Source organism: Camarhynchus parvulus, chromosome 1, assembly GCF_901933205.1.
Source record: "Camarhynchus parvulus chromosome 1, STF_HiC, whole genome shotgun sequence".
NCBI lineage: Eukaryota > Metazoa > Chordata > Aves > Passeriformes > Thraupidae > Camarhynchus > Camarhynchus parvulus.
Genome location: NC_044571.1, coordinates 72,080,992 through 72,096,064, shown reverse-complemented (window position 1 = coordinate 72,096,064; position 15,073 = coordinate 72,080,992). Strand labels below are relative to the sequence as shown.

At 41.6% G+C, this 15,073-nt stretch overlaps 1 protein-coding gene across 4 annotated transcripts; it reads right to left on the bottom strand.

The window, feature by feature from the left end:
• Nucleotides 1-263: 263 nt before the first annotated feature.
• On the bottom strand, nt 264-10,114 carry EEF1AKMT1 (EEF1A lysine methyltransferase 1). 4 transcript variants are annotated; one of them, XM_030959397.1, is made up of 6 exons: nt 10,079-10,114; nt 9,036-9,167; nt 5,884-6,033; nt 4,904-4,986; nt 3,980-4,260; nt 264-2,795 (listed from the first exon to the last, which is right to left on the bottom strand). In XM_030959397.1, exons 2-6 carry the CDS (start codon nt 9,036-9,038, stop codon nt 2,668-2,670), a joined length of 645 nt encoding a protein of 214 aa, XP_030815257.1. In that variant the 5' UTR covers nt 9,039-9,167; nt 10,079-10,114; the 3' UTR covers nt 264-2,667. The 4 variants fall into 4 exon arrangements, with proteins under 4 accessions (XP_030815257.1, XP_030815286.1, XP_030815267.1 ...); XM_030959426.1 differs by lacking the exons at nt 9,036-9,167; nt 10,079-10,114 and adding exons at nt 6,915-6,975; nt 8,418-8,438; XM_030959407.1 differs by lacking the exon at nt 9,036-9,167 and having other exon boundaries at nt 10,079-10,113.
• Between the last annotated feature and the right edge of the window lie 4,959 nt (nt 10,115-15,073).

Below are 15,073 nucleotides of genomic sequence, written 5' to 3'. Positions count from 1 at the left end.
AACATGGAATTGCGTGGGGGAACATGAACATGAAAGCAGCAGGAGGAAAAGGGGAAAAAGGCTGTGATGTGCTCGGAAAGTATAAACACCCATTAATCCTGCTGGGATGAGGGAACAGCCATAACTGCCTGGGCTAGGGTAGTTAAAGAGGCTGTAGCATATATGACTGTGCAGTCATAAATGCCACTGGAAAAGGAGCATGGTGCTGACACTTCACCACAGTCTGTTCCAACAGGAAATCCATCCATGAGACACCCCCAGTTGTCAGTCACTACTTGACACTGACATTTTTATTCACAATCCTATTACAGAAGAAAAGAGGGGTTTGCTGTCACATACTATTTCTTAAAGTTATCAAGCTGGCACAAAACACAAATTCACTATGGATTTTTGTGACTTGTACCCTTCTCAGAAACAGCTACTTTCTTGGAATCAAGTAAGACAAAAATAGTTTACCTCCCATCACTGATGAAGGCTGTAAATGCCACTAGTCAAGCTCTGCTTGGGCAGCTGCCTGCACTCCCCAGGCTTTTAAGAGGGAGGCTGGTGGGCAACGGGCTGCTCTGTTGAGTGCATCTGCACAGATTTCCATTCACCCTCAGTTCCATAACTATGCATCTTCACAGTGCCCCTTTTCAAAGCAGTCTGACCTACATGTGAGAAGCAGCAGTGATTTTCCTGGAAGCGAACTTCTTGGTACAACTGAATGGTGCATTTTTATCTTTTTAAGAAATATCTCTGATGAAGTCAGCAAAGTTGACTTTTAACTCTGCTATGGAGAGCCCAATAATACACACTTACCAAAATGAAGCAAATAATGCAGCAAAATAGGTGAGGCTTCGATTTGAACAGCACATTCTAATTTAGGTGGGTGGCAGGGGAACAGTATCATCCCTTCTGGCAATCATACCCGTCCCACTTGAAGCCTCTATGCAGTTAAAAACAAAGTTTCACGAGTTCCTTCATTGTCTCCATCTGCTTGGTGCGCAAGACACTGAGGTAATGAACCAGTTTAAAGTACAGGTTAGTGCCAAGAGCTACGCAGTTACCATTCTGGTTTGCTTTATTTTCAAACTGGCCACATGAAAGTGATGATGTAGCCTCCCAGAAAACAACTAAACCCAGGTGTATTTCACCTGTGGACAGTCATTTTCAGGGGAATTCTGGCTCAGCAGCAAGGATGGCATATGCTTTGAAAGGCAAGAGTGTATGGGTCACGCAGCAGAAAGGAGAGGCCGGTGCCTGTTCTCCCTGCGAGCGCTTCTTCTGCTGCACTTTCCCTGTTTTAACAACACTTGTGACCAGCCTGACAGAAACCAAGGTGTGTGAAAGAGGGAGAAAACTGTTACCATGGAGGCCAGGAACACCGCATGCAGGGAGGAGGTGACAGGTATAAAATGTGAGGAGGGAAAAGCCTTAGGAAGCAAACAGATCTCTTGGAAAATGGGGAGAAGAGCTAGAGTGGATTGGGTGGGTATTTATGAACCACTGTTGTGTTCAGCTCAGACAACACCATTCTCTGAGCACTGAGAGAGGATTAGAATCCATCTATGTTATTCCTGCTCAGCTATTTACTCCACCAGATTGCAAAACCTGCATTCAAACAGCAGAAACATGAGTTATCACTGCCTTATAAAAAGTCTCATCTCACAAGCTTAATTAGGCTTATTCCCACCACAAATAAATTTAGTACTTGATTTTACATGATTTGTCTTGTAGATGCAGCATTTCTGCTAACTTTTACACAGTATGACATACAAATACAAGCGCTTGTGTTTTGTAGAGTGTTTTTAGAGATTATGAAAGTGTTGAGTGCCTTGAAATTTATGTACTAATTTCCACCCAAAAATACTTCAGTAGTGTAGTCAAAAGGTTAGTCAAAACTGGCTTTAAAATCCCCAGTTATCAAAAATTCTACTTATGCAAAGCAAAGCTTTTACAATGTATTTTGACTGAAATATAGTCCAAACCTTGAATATAAAATCTAACATTTTTCTATTTGAAACAGTGGGACTTTATCAATATATTATTCTTCAGTGGCCTTGTAAGATTCAAAGATTTTTAAGATACTTCTATTCTAATGCTCTGCTGCTGTCTGTGGAACAAGAGAAAGAGATAAAACCAGGCAACTGGGAAAAAAAATTGTAACCATTCTTGTAACTTGACATACCTGTAGATCCTCTTTAGTTTGATATTGAAATTATTAAAAAGCAGGCATTATATTTAATCAGAGCCATTATGATTCAAGATTTAAGAGACATGTGTGGGTCACATTACTCCAGAAGTATTACATTCTTTGGCAATGATGATTCTGATGCCTGCAAGGCAAACACCTATGTGTTGTTATAAGCTAAAATCACTTCAAAGAGGTCACTGATGTGTCCTCAAATGGTAAAAGCTGCCAGTTAAAATGAAACTCTAACAAAGAAGTTCCCATTATCCAGCACCTGCATTGCTTGGTCTGCATTTACCTCATACAAAACACAGTAACTGCAAACGCTTACTCATTGAAAAGAGAGAGGTTATCACACCGTGTTGATTCCAGCTATCCCAGAAAACGGTACTCAGAGCCAACTATGTCAGCCCTGAGAAATGTGGCATAACTGACAGTAAACAGAAAGAAGCTTCACTGAAAAAGCTGTAGATTTGTAGATGATCTTAGGAGAATCAGTCCAGTCCAGAAGCATAGTTCACATAGCATCGAAATTCATTGGCTAAATTTCGTGAGTGTTTTGGAATAAACTTGCACATCTTTACACCAAGATGCTTTGCTGCCTGTTCCTCCATGACTGCACCTGCAGCAAAAATAATTGGTATTCAATTAGAAAAAACAGTAACAGAATGTTTGAACTTTTTTAACAGCTCCTCCCAAATGCATACTTAGAGTGCCTGGTGTTTTTTAAAGAAGGCAGGCTTAAAGCAACTATACCCTCAGCCTTCCTTAACAACAGAATCTACTGGGAAACTTAAAGTAAATCTAGAGGAATGGAAGACATCTCAAGGAAATGAATGTCCAAGAAATTTCATAAAAATAAATAGAGGGTATCAGTGCCATTTTCACAGAAACCAAATTTAAACTCAGTCTTCTTGCTACATTCCAAGGAAGTTAAATGGCAGGGAGCCGTGGGAAATGCAAACAGATTACATCTACTCTTTCACTTACATAAACCACAGAGTGATATTTGCAGCTACACACTGAGAAATCACTGCTTTGAGCAGTAAACTGAAGGACCACCTATCCATTCTAGGGAAAAACATCTGAGAACCACCCTTGTGGGTGACTGCCATGTGCACTTAAACCAAGGAGCAGGCTTTCTATGGCCACATTATTTTAATTTTTCTTTATTTTACCTGCTTGGTTGCCTTCCCTGAAATTGTACATACAGAGGGGTTTTGACCTTCTTTTTGGAAAGGTTTCCTGGATGTCTTCAGATAACAATACAGTAACAACAAAATGGTTTAAGAAAACCCATAACTTGGGCAGACACACATCACTTCTCAAACAGCAAGTGCACCTTCCTAAAGAAGGACCCACAAGTACAGATATCTAGTTATCTAGTTTCTGCTTTTATCACTGCTTTTTAATGCCTCCTGCTGTATTTTAGTGCCTAAGACATAAACAATAACTTGCACTTATGTTTGCTGTTCCCAGATTTCAATCATTGCAATTAAATAGAGTGGCCTTTCTACAAGAAAAATTATATTTCTGGAATTTTGCTGGATGATCGTATAATTCTTCAAAAATTTAGTAAAATCCATAATGCCGTAGGAAAAAAGTACTAACTTGAACTATTAAAACCCACCTCTGTTTAAAATAAAGTTTTAACTCAAGTACTCAAATAAAAAGCTTAGGATACATATTCCTCTTTAAATTGATAATAATCCAGCATTATTGAGTGAGTATTTGTCTCTGTAAGTTTGTCATTAGAAAGAGAGAAAAAAGCTACTTAAGGGGACCTAATATTTTTATTAGTTATACCTGTGCAAAGCAGAATCTTTCCTTTTGTTAGGTATTTGATGGTCTCTGCAGTCTTTTGAAGACATTCCTCAGACAGATAGGGTGGATCTGCTATCACAATGTCAAAACTGTGTGGCAGGAGATTTTCAGGTAAGTCCAAAGGGTGGTTGTAATCATAGAAGATAAACTCTTCTCCATACACAGAAAACCTTCTGTCATACTCCAGTACACACACAGAAAAATCCTCACCATCCTGTTCTTTCAGCTTCTGGTACACACTTGGTGCACTAACGCATGCTATCCTGAAAAAATACACAATAACTTAAAATTGTAATTTTAAAAGGCAAACAACAGCAACAAAACTCTACAGCAGTCTTCAGAGAGGCTTTGGGAAAACATTTTAAACATTAGTCCCAAAAATATAAAGTATTGTTCCTCCATTCTAACAATTAATTATCTTAGTAACAAAGTTTTAAGTATGAAAGTCATTACTGTTCAACCCCACGCTACCTAAAGATCTTAAGCTTAACTACAGAGAAAGTCTTGTTTCAGAAAAGCAAGGAAGTACAGTCAAAAATGAAAAATTACTGTTTATAGAAGTAGGAAGAAAACCAAGTTTTTTCCATCTGTTTTACAGAAACATAATATAAAAACTAATTATAAATCAATAATGTGCTCTGAAGCACTTTGTATTTCTCAAAAAATTACAAAGATTTATAGAAAACTTTTACAAGGCACAGGCTACAACATTCAGTCAAATGTCAAAGAGGAAGATCAGTATAAACTATTAACTAAATAACATCAAAGCAGTTCTGCAGTATCTCAGTTGAACAAAACTGAAGTACAATGAGCAATGAATTAAACTGCCTGCTCTTGCCTACATAGCAGAAACAAAATATTTGCAGAGGAGACATGTTAAATCTACAACACAATTATTAAACCTACCTGCCACCTTTTCCAGCTGCCAGAACTGCTTCCTTAGCCAGGCATGATGCAGTTTCATCACTGTACCAAAACTGGCTCAGTTGCTGAGAAAGACAATGCACAATTACAAACAACATCAAATCATCTGGCTGTGCTATGCAGAGTTACGTGCAAGTCATAACTGAAGAAAACCACAGTCCACAGCAACTTCTCAGTTCACAACCTGTAAAGCTGGAAAGGTGACTGTTTTCCTGACAGTCTTCCTACTTCTGTAATCTAGTGATATGTAGCAGGTACCTTACACTCTGTGTTTCCAAAACATGAACTGCAATATCAGGAAAACCAAGAAATTCAAACCACTGACAGTGTATTTCAAAGCCAATGTGCAGATGCACATCATTTATGTGCTCTTAAATTGAGTTCCTTCAGCAGACGAGGAAAAAGGCCTTTGAAAAGTGACAGTGTGGGAAGAAAGAGAAGGATAAGAAAACTAAATCAGAACAATCAGAAAAAGGAAGACCAAAAAAGCCCAACCCAGAGAAAAATCAGAAATCAGTCTGTCACAAATAAAAACAAGCAGCAAAACAGTCATCCACAAAAATAAAGAAATAAAACACACACACACACACAAAAAAAGTGAAAGGAAAGATCACTTGGTCTTGTTACACTATGTTTGTCTCAGACTCAGGGAAGAGTCTTTACTACTATCACATGCCAAGCTGGAGTTAAAATTTCCAGAAGGGACAGATGCTTCTGCTAGCAGCTTTATTCCCTCTCCATGTACTTTCAGTTTGTACCCCCCATGCACATGTGGAGCAAACAACTACATCCAGATTTAATACTAGAGCAAATCTCCCTACAGTGTTGCCATCCATTAATAGCAACATCTTGAGTGTTCCCCTCTTTAATTTCACTTCATTTCATTATCCAGCCACAAAAGAAACTCAGTCAGGGCTACTCCTCTATCTGTGCTTCACTCACCGAAATTTATAGTTTCTTACCCAGTCTTCTTCTATTGAGCCAATGGAATATTGATTAAACCCTTGGGAGGTCTTCATGCCCTCTCTCTGCTGCTGTTCCAAATAGAACTCCTGGAGGGCAGCCAATGTATGAGATGAAAGCTGGGGAATGTCATCATCATCGTCCATTTTCTTAGACGTCAACAAGAAAAAAGAAATTAATTAAATGAACTCTTTTCAATTGTGAATGTTTTTTAAAACAGCATAATCTTGTCAGTTAAAACAACTTCCACCAAGAATGCAGCTAACTAGGAAAACCTCCTAACAACAAAACAAAACCTACTCCCTCTACTTAAGTGCTCTTAAATCAGTGAGAGGCCAATTGGAAATAACAAGTCTCCACAGAGAATTCAGGAAGAGCAGCAACACTGCTCCCTTTCTATACAACATGGATTTGGCTTGTGTTCTTACAGAGAAGTTGACATCACAGTTCTTGGCTTCCTGTGGATCTGGAAACTCCTATAGAAATTATTTCCTTCCTTCCTAGTAATAATGATATCTATCGGTCATTCCTTCCCATGTTCAAAAGCCACACAATTTTGACTCCAAATGAAGTAAACTAGCATTCTAGCTCAGCATCACCTGGTTTTAACTTCCATGCCATAAAAAGATTCCTCTAAATGCCACAAATCTACAACAAAAAAAAGAAAAAAAAGAAAAAATAAGGTAGTCAAGAAGCTCCAAAAGGAGTGTATACCAATGGAAAAGTACAGTCGTTTTCAGAAAGCTCCTGAAGTGCAGTTCTGCCAGGCAGCCTCCCGGAGCCCCATGCCCCAGGCAGCACAGCAGCCTCTCCCCGGGAACGGCGCCACCTCGTGGAATGGAGGTGCCGGGAAGGATTCAGCACGTGAAAAAAACTGGACAAAACTGAGAAAGATTCTTTTCCCAGGAAACCATTTCCCCTGCATCCAGCCTGAGGATCAGCACGTGAGCAATGCCTTTAACAGAGTCTGGAGATGCAGGCAGGGATAAGCCTGCATTATGCAGAAGTCACTGAGAAACTGAGAACTCACCTGAACAGTGAGTGAACATTTTGAGTCATGTGGAGCTGCTCATGGCTCTTCTCCTCATTCCCTGCATTACAAGGAGAGCTCCAGAACTGGCAGTCTCCTCCTTCCACCCCTTCCTTCTGCTCTAACAGAGCTTTCAAGATGAAGTTTCCTTTAAACAGCTTCCTCCTGCTTGCTGAAAAAATGGTACATTACCCTGGCACTGGAGGATAACTCTGCCATTGCTCTGACGCGATACACACCTAAGGAAAGCTCTTATCTGCAAAACCTGCCTTTTCCAGAGTATCATTTACTGACTTGCTGGCTTCTCAGGCCAGGCTGGCCAAACAGGGAATTGCTCAGAGCCCAAAGATCCACCTATGGCATCAGTCTCACTCAAGAGAATTCTGGAGTCAAGCTACTTAGTAAAACCAAAATCATTATTTTTCCCCTAGCTGTTCATTGACAAAAACACAAATGCTTTAAGACTATTTACATTATTAAATTATGTATTATTTAAAGTGAATTACATATTATTTAAATTTATTATAGAAATGACTGTATGTCCAGACAGATAACACAGTTTCTAGCCACAATTCTCTAACAAAGCATAACACTATGACCTATTTTAGGTCCTATACAACAATTTATTTTTGCTAGGACATGGAAGAAATTTACAATCACTCCTTAACTCACAACACTTTTTTTAATTATCTGAATGATACATACAGTAATCTGGTCTGCTGTTACCCCCCTAAGCAAGAACACAACCATGATTTCACTCTAAGAAACTGAAACAGGTGGAAAGCTTCATTTTTTAAATAAAAAGTTGACATTTTTTGATTTTCTGTTCAGTGAGGCCAGACTGGCATTTGCAAAGACTAAATCCATGCCCATGAATCGAAACCCTCACAGATAAAGTTGCTGATGAAGAATTTGCCATTGTTTCAGAACATAAAAAGGCATACTGCCATAGACATCTTTTATCTATTAATAATTTTTAGTTGATTTTTTTAAACTCTTCCTTTTGGTTTATAAATTAAAAGCCTTAGGAACCAAGAAGTAATTAACTGTGAGGTTTTGCAAGCAGAGGTAACTCAGAACATATGGTAGAAATATTACATACAGCTATTATAAATGCCTCCAAAATTCAATATATTTTTCTGAATGTATATACTGACTCAGGTTATTAGCATGAAGACATTCTCATGCTTAAGAACTACATCAGAAAACCCTTAAAGTAAGTTTATGTCTTCAAGACTTGTAAATTCCTTCAAGGGAGGAAGGAATTCTACTGTTCTACTGTTTGAAATCCCTTCATTATCTCTTCCATTAAGTTCACTGCTCTCAAGTCCAGAAGCAACCCTGAAAGTTCTATGGGAGGATGGGAAGAAGCTCACAGTGCCCCTGGCACTTAGGGAATCTTTACACTCTTAATTCCCCAAGGCCCCTGAGGCTCCAGCTGACCAATCCCTGCTTGCCCCAGGCCCTGGGTCCCTCCACATGCAGACCAGGCTTCGTCCTCACACAGACGCTCTCTGGGAGCCACACAGGCGAAAATCAGATATCCAAGAACAGCTCAAGAACGTTGCATAAGGTTTGGAAAATGACTCTCATGGTGAAGTAAAGGTCACCTGAAGGAAAACACCAGAAAAGCTCCCTCAGATAGAGTGGAACAGGAACAGGCAGGGTAAAATGGGAAATTTGTGTTCATAGGGTAAAATGGCAAATTTGAATGCTACTGGTCCCTAAAGGGCTAGATCTACCCACAAAACAGGAAAAATGAGGTGATGAATTGCACCATGTGGCCTGCAGTGCAGCAGGTGGGATGAAGGGAGCGGAGGTCCCTGCAGATTCCTTAGTCCCTTCCCCTGTGCACAGCTCAATCTCTCTCTTATTAGCTGATGCACTGTTCAGGCAGATGTCATCACTACAGAGTGAAAGCTCTCCAAAGAAAACAAAAACTAAATTAAGAGAGATAAGAGCAGCACAGGAGACTCCAAGGCCTTGTCCACACAAGAATGTTGTATGTATTTAACAATAGTTTCTGACTGTCATGTATGAAAAGTCTATTTTTATATAGTTAAATTCTGAAACAGAGGAAAAAAATACTGAAAGTTAAAAGAAACACTATGAAAAAATTACCATTCTTTGGTCCCCAGTACATTTATTTCATGTGTAGTTATGACCACGTGGAGAACAGGTGATAAGGAAACATTAGGAAAGACTAAAAGGCCATGGAGTAGAAATACATCTGGAAAGCCACGATGCTCATCGCTGGGAATGAGGAAGAAGAGGACAGTGTTAGTCCTTTTACCAAGAATATAAAAAGATCTTTTACCAAGAATATAAAAAGCACATGTGCAACTTCAGAAAGATCTTATTCTAAGAGTAACCTTGATCAAAAGACAGAGAGCATGAAATGGAGCTAAATCTAGTTGTCTGTGTTTTTTCCAAGCTGCCCAAGTCAGTCTTTGAGACAAGCAACTCATCATCCACAGTGTTTGCAGCACACACCGAGAAATGCTGGCCAGTGGTATGCAACCCTAATGAAAATCACCTGGCAGGGGCTGCCACCACCTGCCTGGAGGTAGAGAAGTCCGGATCTGATAGACTGGAAAGCTACTAAATGTCTCGACTTGTGCCCCGATACCTCAAAAGCCGGAATTTCACAATGTGTCAAAGTCACACAGAAACTTCATAGCAGAGAAGCTCTCAGAGGATTACCAAATACGCAGAAACTGCCACGGATTAACAAAGCAAAGCCAGGAGGCCTGGTGGCTAGTTCAAGCAAAAGGAAATTATGATGTGTTCCTACGGAGGACAGGGCTCGGGATCACCGGTCCCTCCTACACCGGCCCGTGGCTGAGGGGACACGGACGGTGCCCGGAGGAGGCCCTTTCCTGCTGTCCCCTCCCCCGTGTATCGCTTCGAGGGCACTCTGCGGCCACACAGAATCCCCGTGGGGGGCAGGGGGTGACCCCAGCCAGCCCGTCCGCGTCTCGGCCGCCATCGCCCGCAGGTTTGCAGCGGGGTCGGCTGGTGACGGGGAGGTGAGGGGCCGGTGATGGGTGGGTGAGGGGGCTCCGCGCCGCCCCGGCCCCGCCGCCCCTGCCCGGGAGCGCCGCCGCCCTCACGGCGGTCCCGGGCCGCGCTCCCGCCCCGCGCGCGGCCCTCGCGCCACTCACCGCCCGCCGGCTCCCTCCGCGCGCGCAGCTCGCCCCAGGCCCCGCCCCCGCGCCGCGCGCGTGCCACGCCGGCCGGGGACCGCGCGCCCCCTGCTGGACGCGCCGGGCCTGGCGGAGCTCCCGGGCCCGCCCCTCCTGCCCCGAGCGCGGCGGGGAACGGCGTGTGTGTGCCGGGATGCGGGACAGGACAGGCACGGGAGAGAGCTGGGGGCCCAGACAGCCTCCGGCACCCGGCCTGGCAGAGCCGGAGAGCACAGGCATCCCTCGAGTCAGACGGCAGGTGTTCAGGAGCCGCCAGCTTCTGCCCTGCACCGCAGCCCAGCGCCCCAAACTGGTTTTCCACACGTGGCTCTCCTGTCCAGGCTTTCCGTTTCTATTCAGCATTAGCAGGCTGGAACAAGCTCCCTTTCTTGCATACAAATGGAAGTCGAGCCGATTCTTAGATGCTTTCAAAACATAGCGAGTTTTAAAATACCTTCCTTGTTTAACTTCATAAAATCATAGAATGGTTTGGGTTGCAAGGGACATTCAATACCATGTAGTTTCAACCCCACTGCCATGGGCAGGAACACCTTCCACCATCCCAGGTTGCTGCAAGTCCCATCCAGCCTGGCTTTGAACACTTCCAGGGATGATCCACAGATTCTCTGGGCAACCTGCTCCAGCGCCTCACCACTGTCACAGTAAAGAATTTCTTTCTAATATCTCATCTAAACATACTTGCTATCAATTTGAGGTCATTCCCACTTGTCCTGTTACTATATACCCATGCAAAAAGTTTCTCTCAATTGTTTTTTGTAGGCTCCCTAGAGGTTCTGAAAGACCACAGTTAGGTCACCCCAAATCCTTCTCTTTTCCAGGCTGACAATTCTCTTAACCTTCCCTCATGTGAGAGGTGTTCCCTGCCTCTAATCATCCTGGTGTCCCTCCCTGGGACTTGCTCCAACGGGGCAATGTCCTTGTGCTGGGGACCCCAGAGCTGGAAGCAATATTCCAGGTGGGATCTCATTAAAGCAGAGGGGAAAAATTTAATTCACTATATCTTTCCCTTTGGTCATAAAAACTTCCCATTTTCCTGTTTCTCATGTGTAGGCACAACATGCTTGTCTGGCATCTCTCATGGGTAGGCACGACATGCTTGTCTGGCATCTCTCATGATCTCACTGTCCCGAGACAAAAAGCTCACCCATTTTTCTCACTTTCTTTATAAAGCCTGATGTTTGTAAAAGTCATGTACATGGTGTTGTCTCTGTCACTCAATGACTCTCCTAGAATCCAACCCATAGGAGGTTGCCCATCAGATTATTTAACCCAACAGCAGACTGTCCTCATGTTCTCCAGAGCCAGAATATCAGCAGTGAGCTGAGTAAGAAACTGCTGTTTTACCTGTTCAGTCTTTGTCTGCCACAACATTTCACTGTGGCTGAACAGAAAGTCACAGGCTCAGCACTGGGCACTAATGAACAGAGCAGAACTACTGCTTTGGAAGACAGAAATACTAAATTAATGATAAAATATTTTTGCAGCACAGCTTACATAAGCAGCAGAGAATCAAATTTTCTTGCCACCACAGGATATGGTGGCAAGAAAATTGGCCAATTTTTCCTTCAGATCTCCATATTTTTAATCTCTCTCATGTGGAAACAAGGCTTTTAATGACAGTAGAGAACTGTGGGCATTTTCATTTGGTTTAAAAGACTTATTTGCAGTGTGGATCTGGCATTCAGTGCATTACCCACTTTGTCTTTGAAAGTTCTTGCCAAAAAAAGTCTTCATCCCAGCACAGAAGACTATCACATATGGAGGGCAGCCATATCTATTCATGCTACCACCACTGCTGTAATTTAAAACAAACAAACCAACCCCTTTTCCCTGCATTGTGGAAAGTGACAAGTCTTGATATTGATACCTGTGTAGCATTACTGAGTGCAGCAAGAAATGTGGTTTAGGTACTACAGTGAAGTGACACTTCAGTAATTTTCCTATTTCATGCATGTTTGTAAGGTATTTTACATGAAAAACATTCTGCACAGGGCTGATAATGAAAGTAGAAATGAGACAGGGATGACACACACTCTCAGTCCAGATTTCCCAGAGCAGCAGACTGCCCCTTGGCAAGCAATCCCTCCTCACCAGAAAGGTTAGACAGATCACATAAGGGCACATGGCTGCCTGGGGGCTTGGGGGTGGGCTGCCAGGGTGACATTATTTAGGTTATGATATCAGATACTACTTGGCAGCAAACACAGTCCTTGCTTGAATCCTGTTACAAGACAGTTCTAGAAGCAAAGCTCCAAAGGAGCTCAAGTGACCCTGTAGGAAGGAATAAAAACAGGTTATTTCTGGCTGCAATTTCTTTGGGATGTGAGGACGAATGAAACACAAACACAGGAATACCTGTAAAATGCATCTTGAAAGAAATTTCTTATTAATAATTGGGTTTTATTGTTCCCTAATATTTTTTGCAGATAAGTATTTCCAGTTAGGCTATCTCCCCTGTCCTTTCACTGACAGACCCATGTCACACAGCAGTGATACTGGTGTCCTTAAGACAAACTTGATGACATAGATCACTGCCTCTTCACTAATGCAATTGCTGGATCAGAAACAGTGTTTAAAAACACAGTTCTAGCCTGGAAAGCAATAGCAACTTGTTACTCACAAGGCATTTCTGTTTTGGGATTTGAGTTTTTATTTTTACTCTGTTGCATTTTTTCTCTACTAATGAAATTCTAGTTTTGTTCTCACTGTAGCACAACTTGCAGCCACATGAAAAAGTATAATCAGGTTTAATTAATATGAAAATAGATTATTAAATTCTACTTGTAGAATCTTTCCTGTTTGCCATTAAGTCTAAAAAAACTTCTATTAATTTTTTTAGAAAAAAGCCCAAAAACCCATACAAAAAAAAAACCCTCAACATGTTTAGGGCTGGCAAACCAACTGCACAATGATTTGGAAGGCAGCGAATGCTTTACAACCATACCAGGATAATTTCTAGTTATTAATGATGATGGAAAACAGCAAAGTGAAAATATTCTGCTTAGAAAACAACCTGCAACACCTCCTCTTTCTAAGCAAAGCTCGCTGCACATTTACTTTCACTCCCAAGCTATTCCCCCTACAGATGGAGAATCAAATGTGTGTTGGGGCCCCATGGGGTACCTGTGTGGGCCAGGTGCACCACAGCTTCCCAAGACCCTTTGGCACAATGGAAGGACAGACTGCCAGTCAGCCTCTTCAAAGCTTGCAGTCACTCTATGAATTCAAGTACAGAAGTAAGCTTTCATCTTTAAGTAGTTCATGGAGTCCCAACTCTTTCTTTATGGAGACAGAAATCTTAAAAAACATGACAATGATACAGGATCCCTGTGACTTCTTTCTATTTTGTCAGGCTTTGTGCATTCCTTGGAAGTAATTCAGGATCCACAGAGGGCCACAGCTTTCAGACAAAAAACGCTCTACATAAGTGACCATTAGTCACTTAATACCACCTAGTGGTATTGGCATTTCAAACAGACTTTACAAGTATTTGGAAAAAAAACCAAAACCCACCCAACCCTTCAACAGAATTACCAGTATCTATTTTCACATCCCCACAGATTTTACCAAGGCTTCTGATTTACACAGTTCTCTCTAAAAATGTCCTGAGATGCATGATAGCATCCAAGCATCATGGCATTGTCTGGCCCCAAAGTCTTGTCATGGTTGTTTTTGCTTTCCCCCCCCCACAGATGTAATCACTCTGCCATCACAAGAAGCAGGAAGGAAAATATATAAAATATATTTAGCAAAACCAGTAAAATTAAAGTGGAACAGAAAATGCAGTCAAGTAGCAAACATGTACAGCAGCAGCTTTTACAGTTTTTCCTACACATACCTCTGCACTTATTTCACACACGCTCTTTAAGGAGAAGGAAGAAAATAGAAATCAGATAGTGTTATGAAAGAAAACATTTTTTTTCCTGAACAGTAAATGGGGTTTATTACTGTCTTCTGCTTTTGAAACTCCAATTCCGACTATATATATACCTCTAAGAAAAATAAGAGAAGGACACCCTTTTCTCTGTCCCTAAAGCAAAATTACACTGTCCTCCTTTTACAGATTATACTGGTATCTTAAATAGTTACACTTGCAGGATCTAGACATTATCTGGCCATCTTAAGAGATGCAGGTAACAAACATTTTAACCAAGATACAAAACAGGTATCCAATTTTTCCAGCTTTCCTGAGGCTGAGTGAATTGTTTAAATACATGTGCGCTTATCAAAATCCATGTTTACAGTACATTTTAACAGTAGTTTGTTAAGAAATCATGAAAGTGCATAACAGCCTAAAAGCAGGCAAAAAGTACTTCAGAAGAACAGTCTTTCCTTAAAGTGGCAGAAGAATATAAGCCTTCCCCAAAGTAGTGTTGATCTTGTGAGGACATCAGTGATCTTCCTAGAGATTCCACAGTGTGGTGGTGGGCTTTTGGCTTTGGGGTTTGTTTTTTTTTGTGAGTTACAACAATCATTTCAATGAACAAAAGACCACTAGTAGTATTGGTGCAGTTCCAAACCTAAAGCAAATGTCCTGACAGCTTATTAAAGCAAGTTACCAGTGAAGCTTTCAAATCAATACTTGTGTTGGAGTCTAGCAATGACTTTCATTCAGGGAACACCGAACACAGAGATGGGAAGCAGTTTGAATATGCCACAAACCTAAACTGCAGCATCCAAAACAGTAACTTAAAGCAAATCAAACGTATTTGTCTTTACAACCACTAACAGTAGGCCAGACAGAGAAAGGAAGAAAAAGGGAAGTACATCACACCCACAGCTTTGCTTTACTCTAACTTGTAAAGGCAACAGCATGTCAGGAAAATCAAATCCGATACCATCTAATAGATGTTAAAGTGAAAACAGCTGTTCCACAAGATTCAAACATAGGCAGCAGAAAAACTAGTAATGAATTATGTATCCCTCACAGTGGGTAGCTTCTTTGTTCTCTTT

Coding starts and splice junctions, on each gene's coding strand:
- EEF1AKMT1 (XM_030959397.1), bottom strand. Junction 4,987..5,883: donor GCTCAATAGAAGAAGACTGG/GTAAGAAACTAT, acceptor TGTCTTTCTCAG/CAACTGAGCCAGTTTTGGTA. Junction 4,261..4,903: donor GCAGCTGGAAAAGGTGGCAG/GTAGGTTTAATA, acceptor GTATTTTTTCAG/GATAGCATGCGTTAGTGCAC.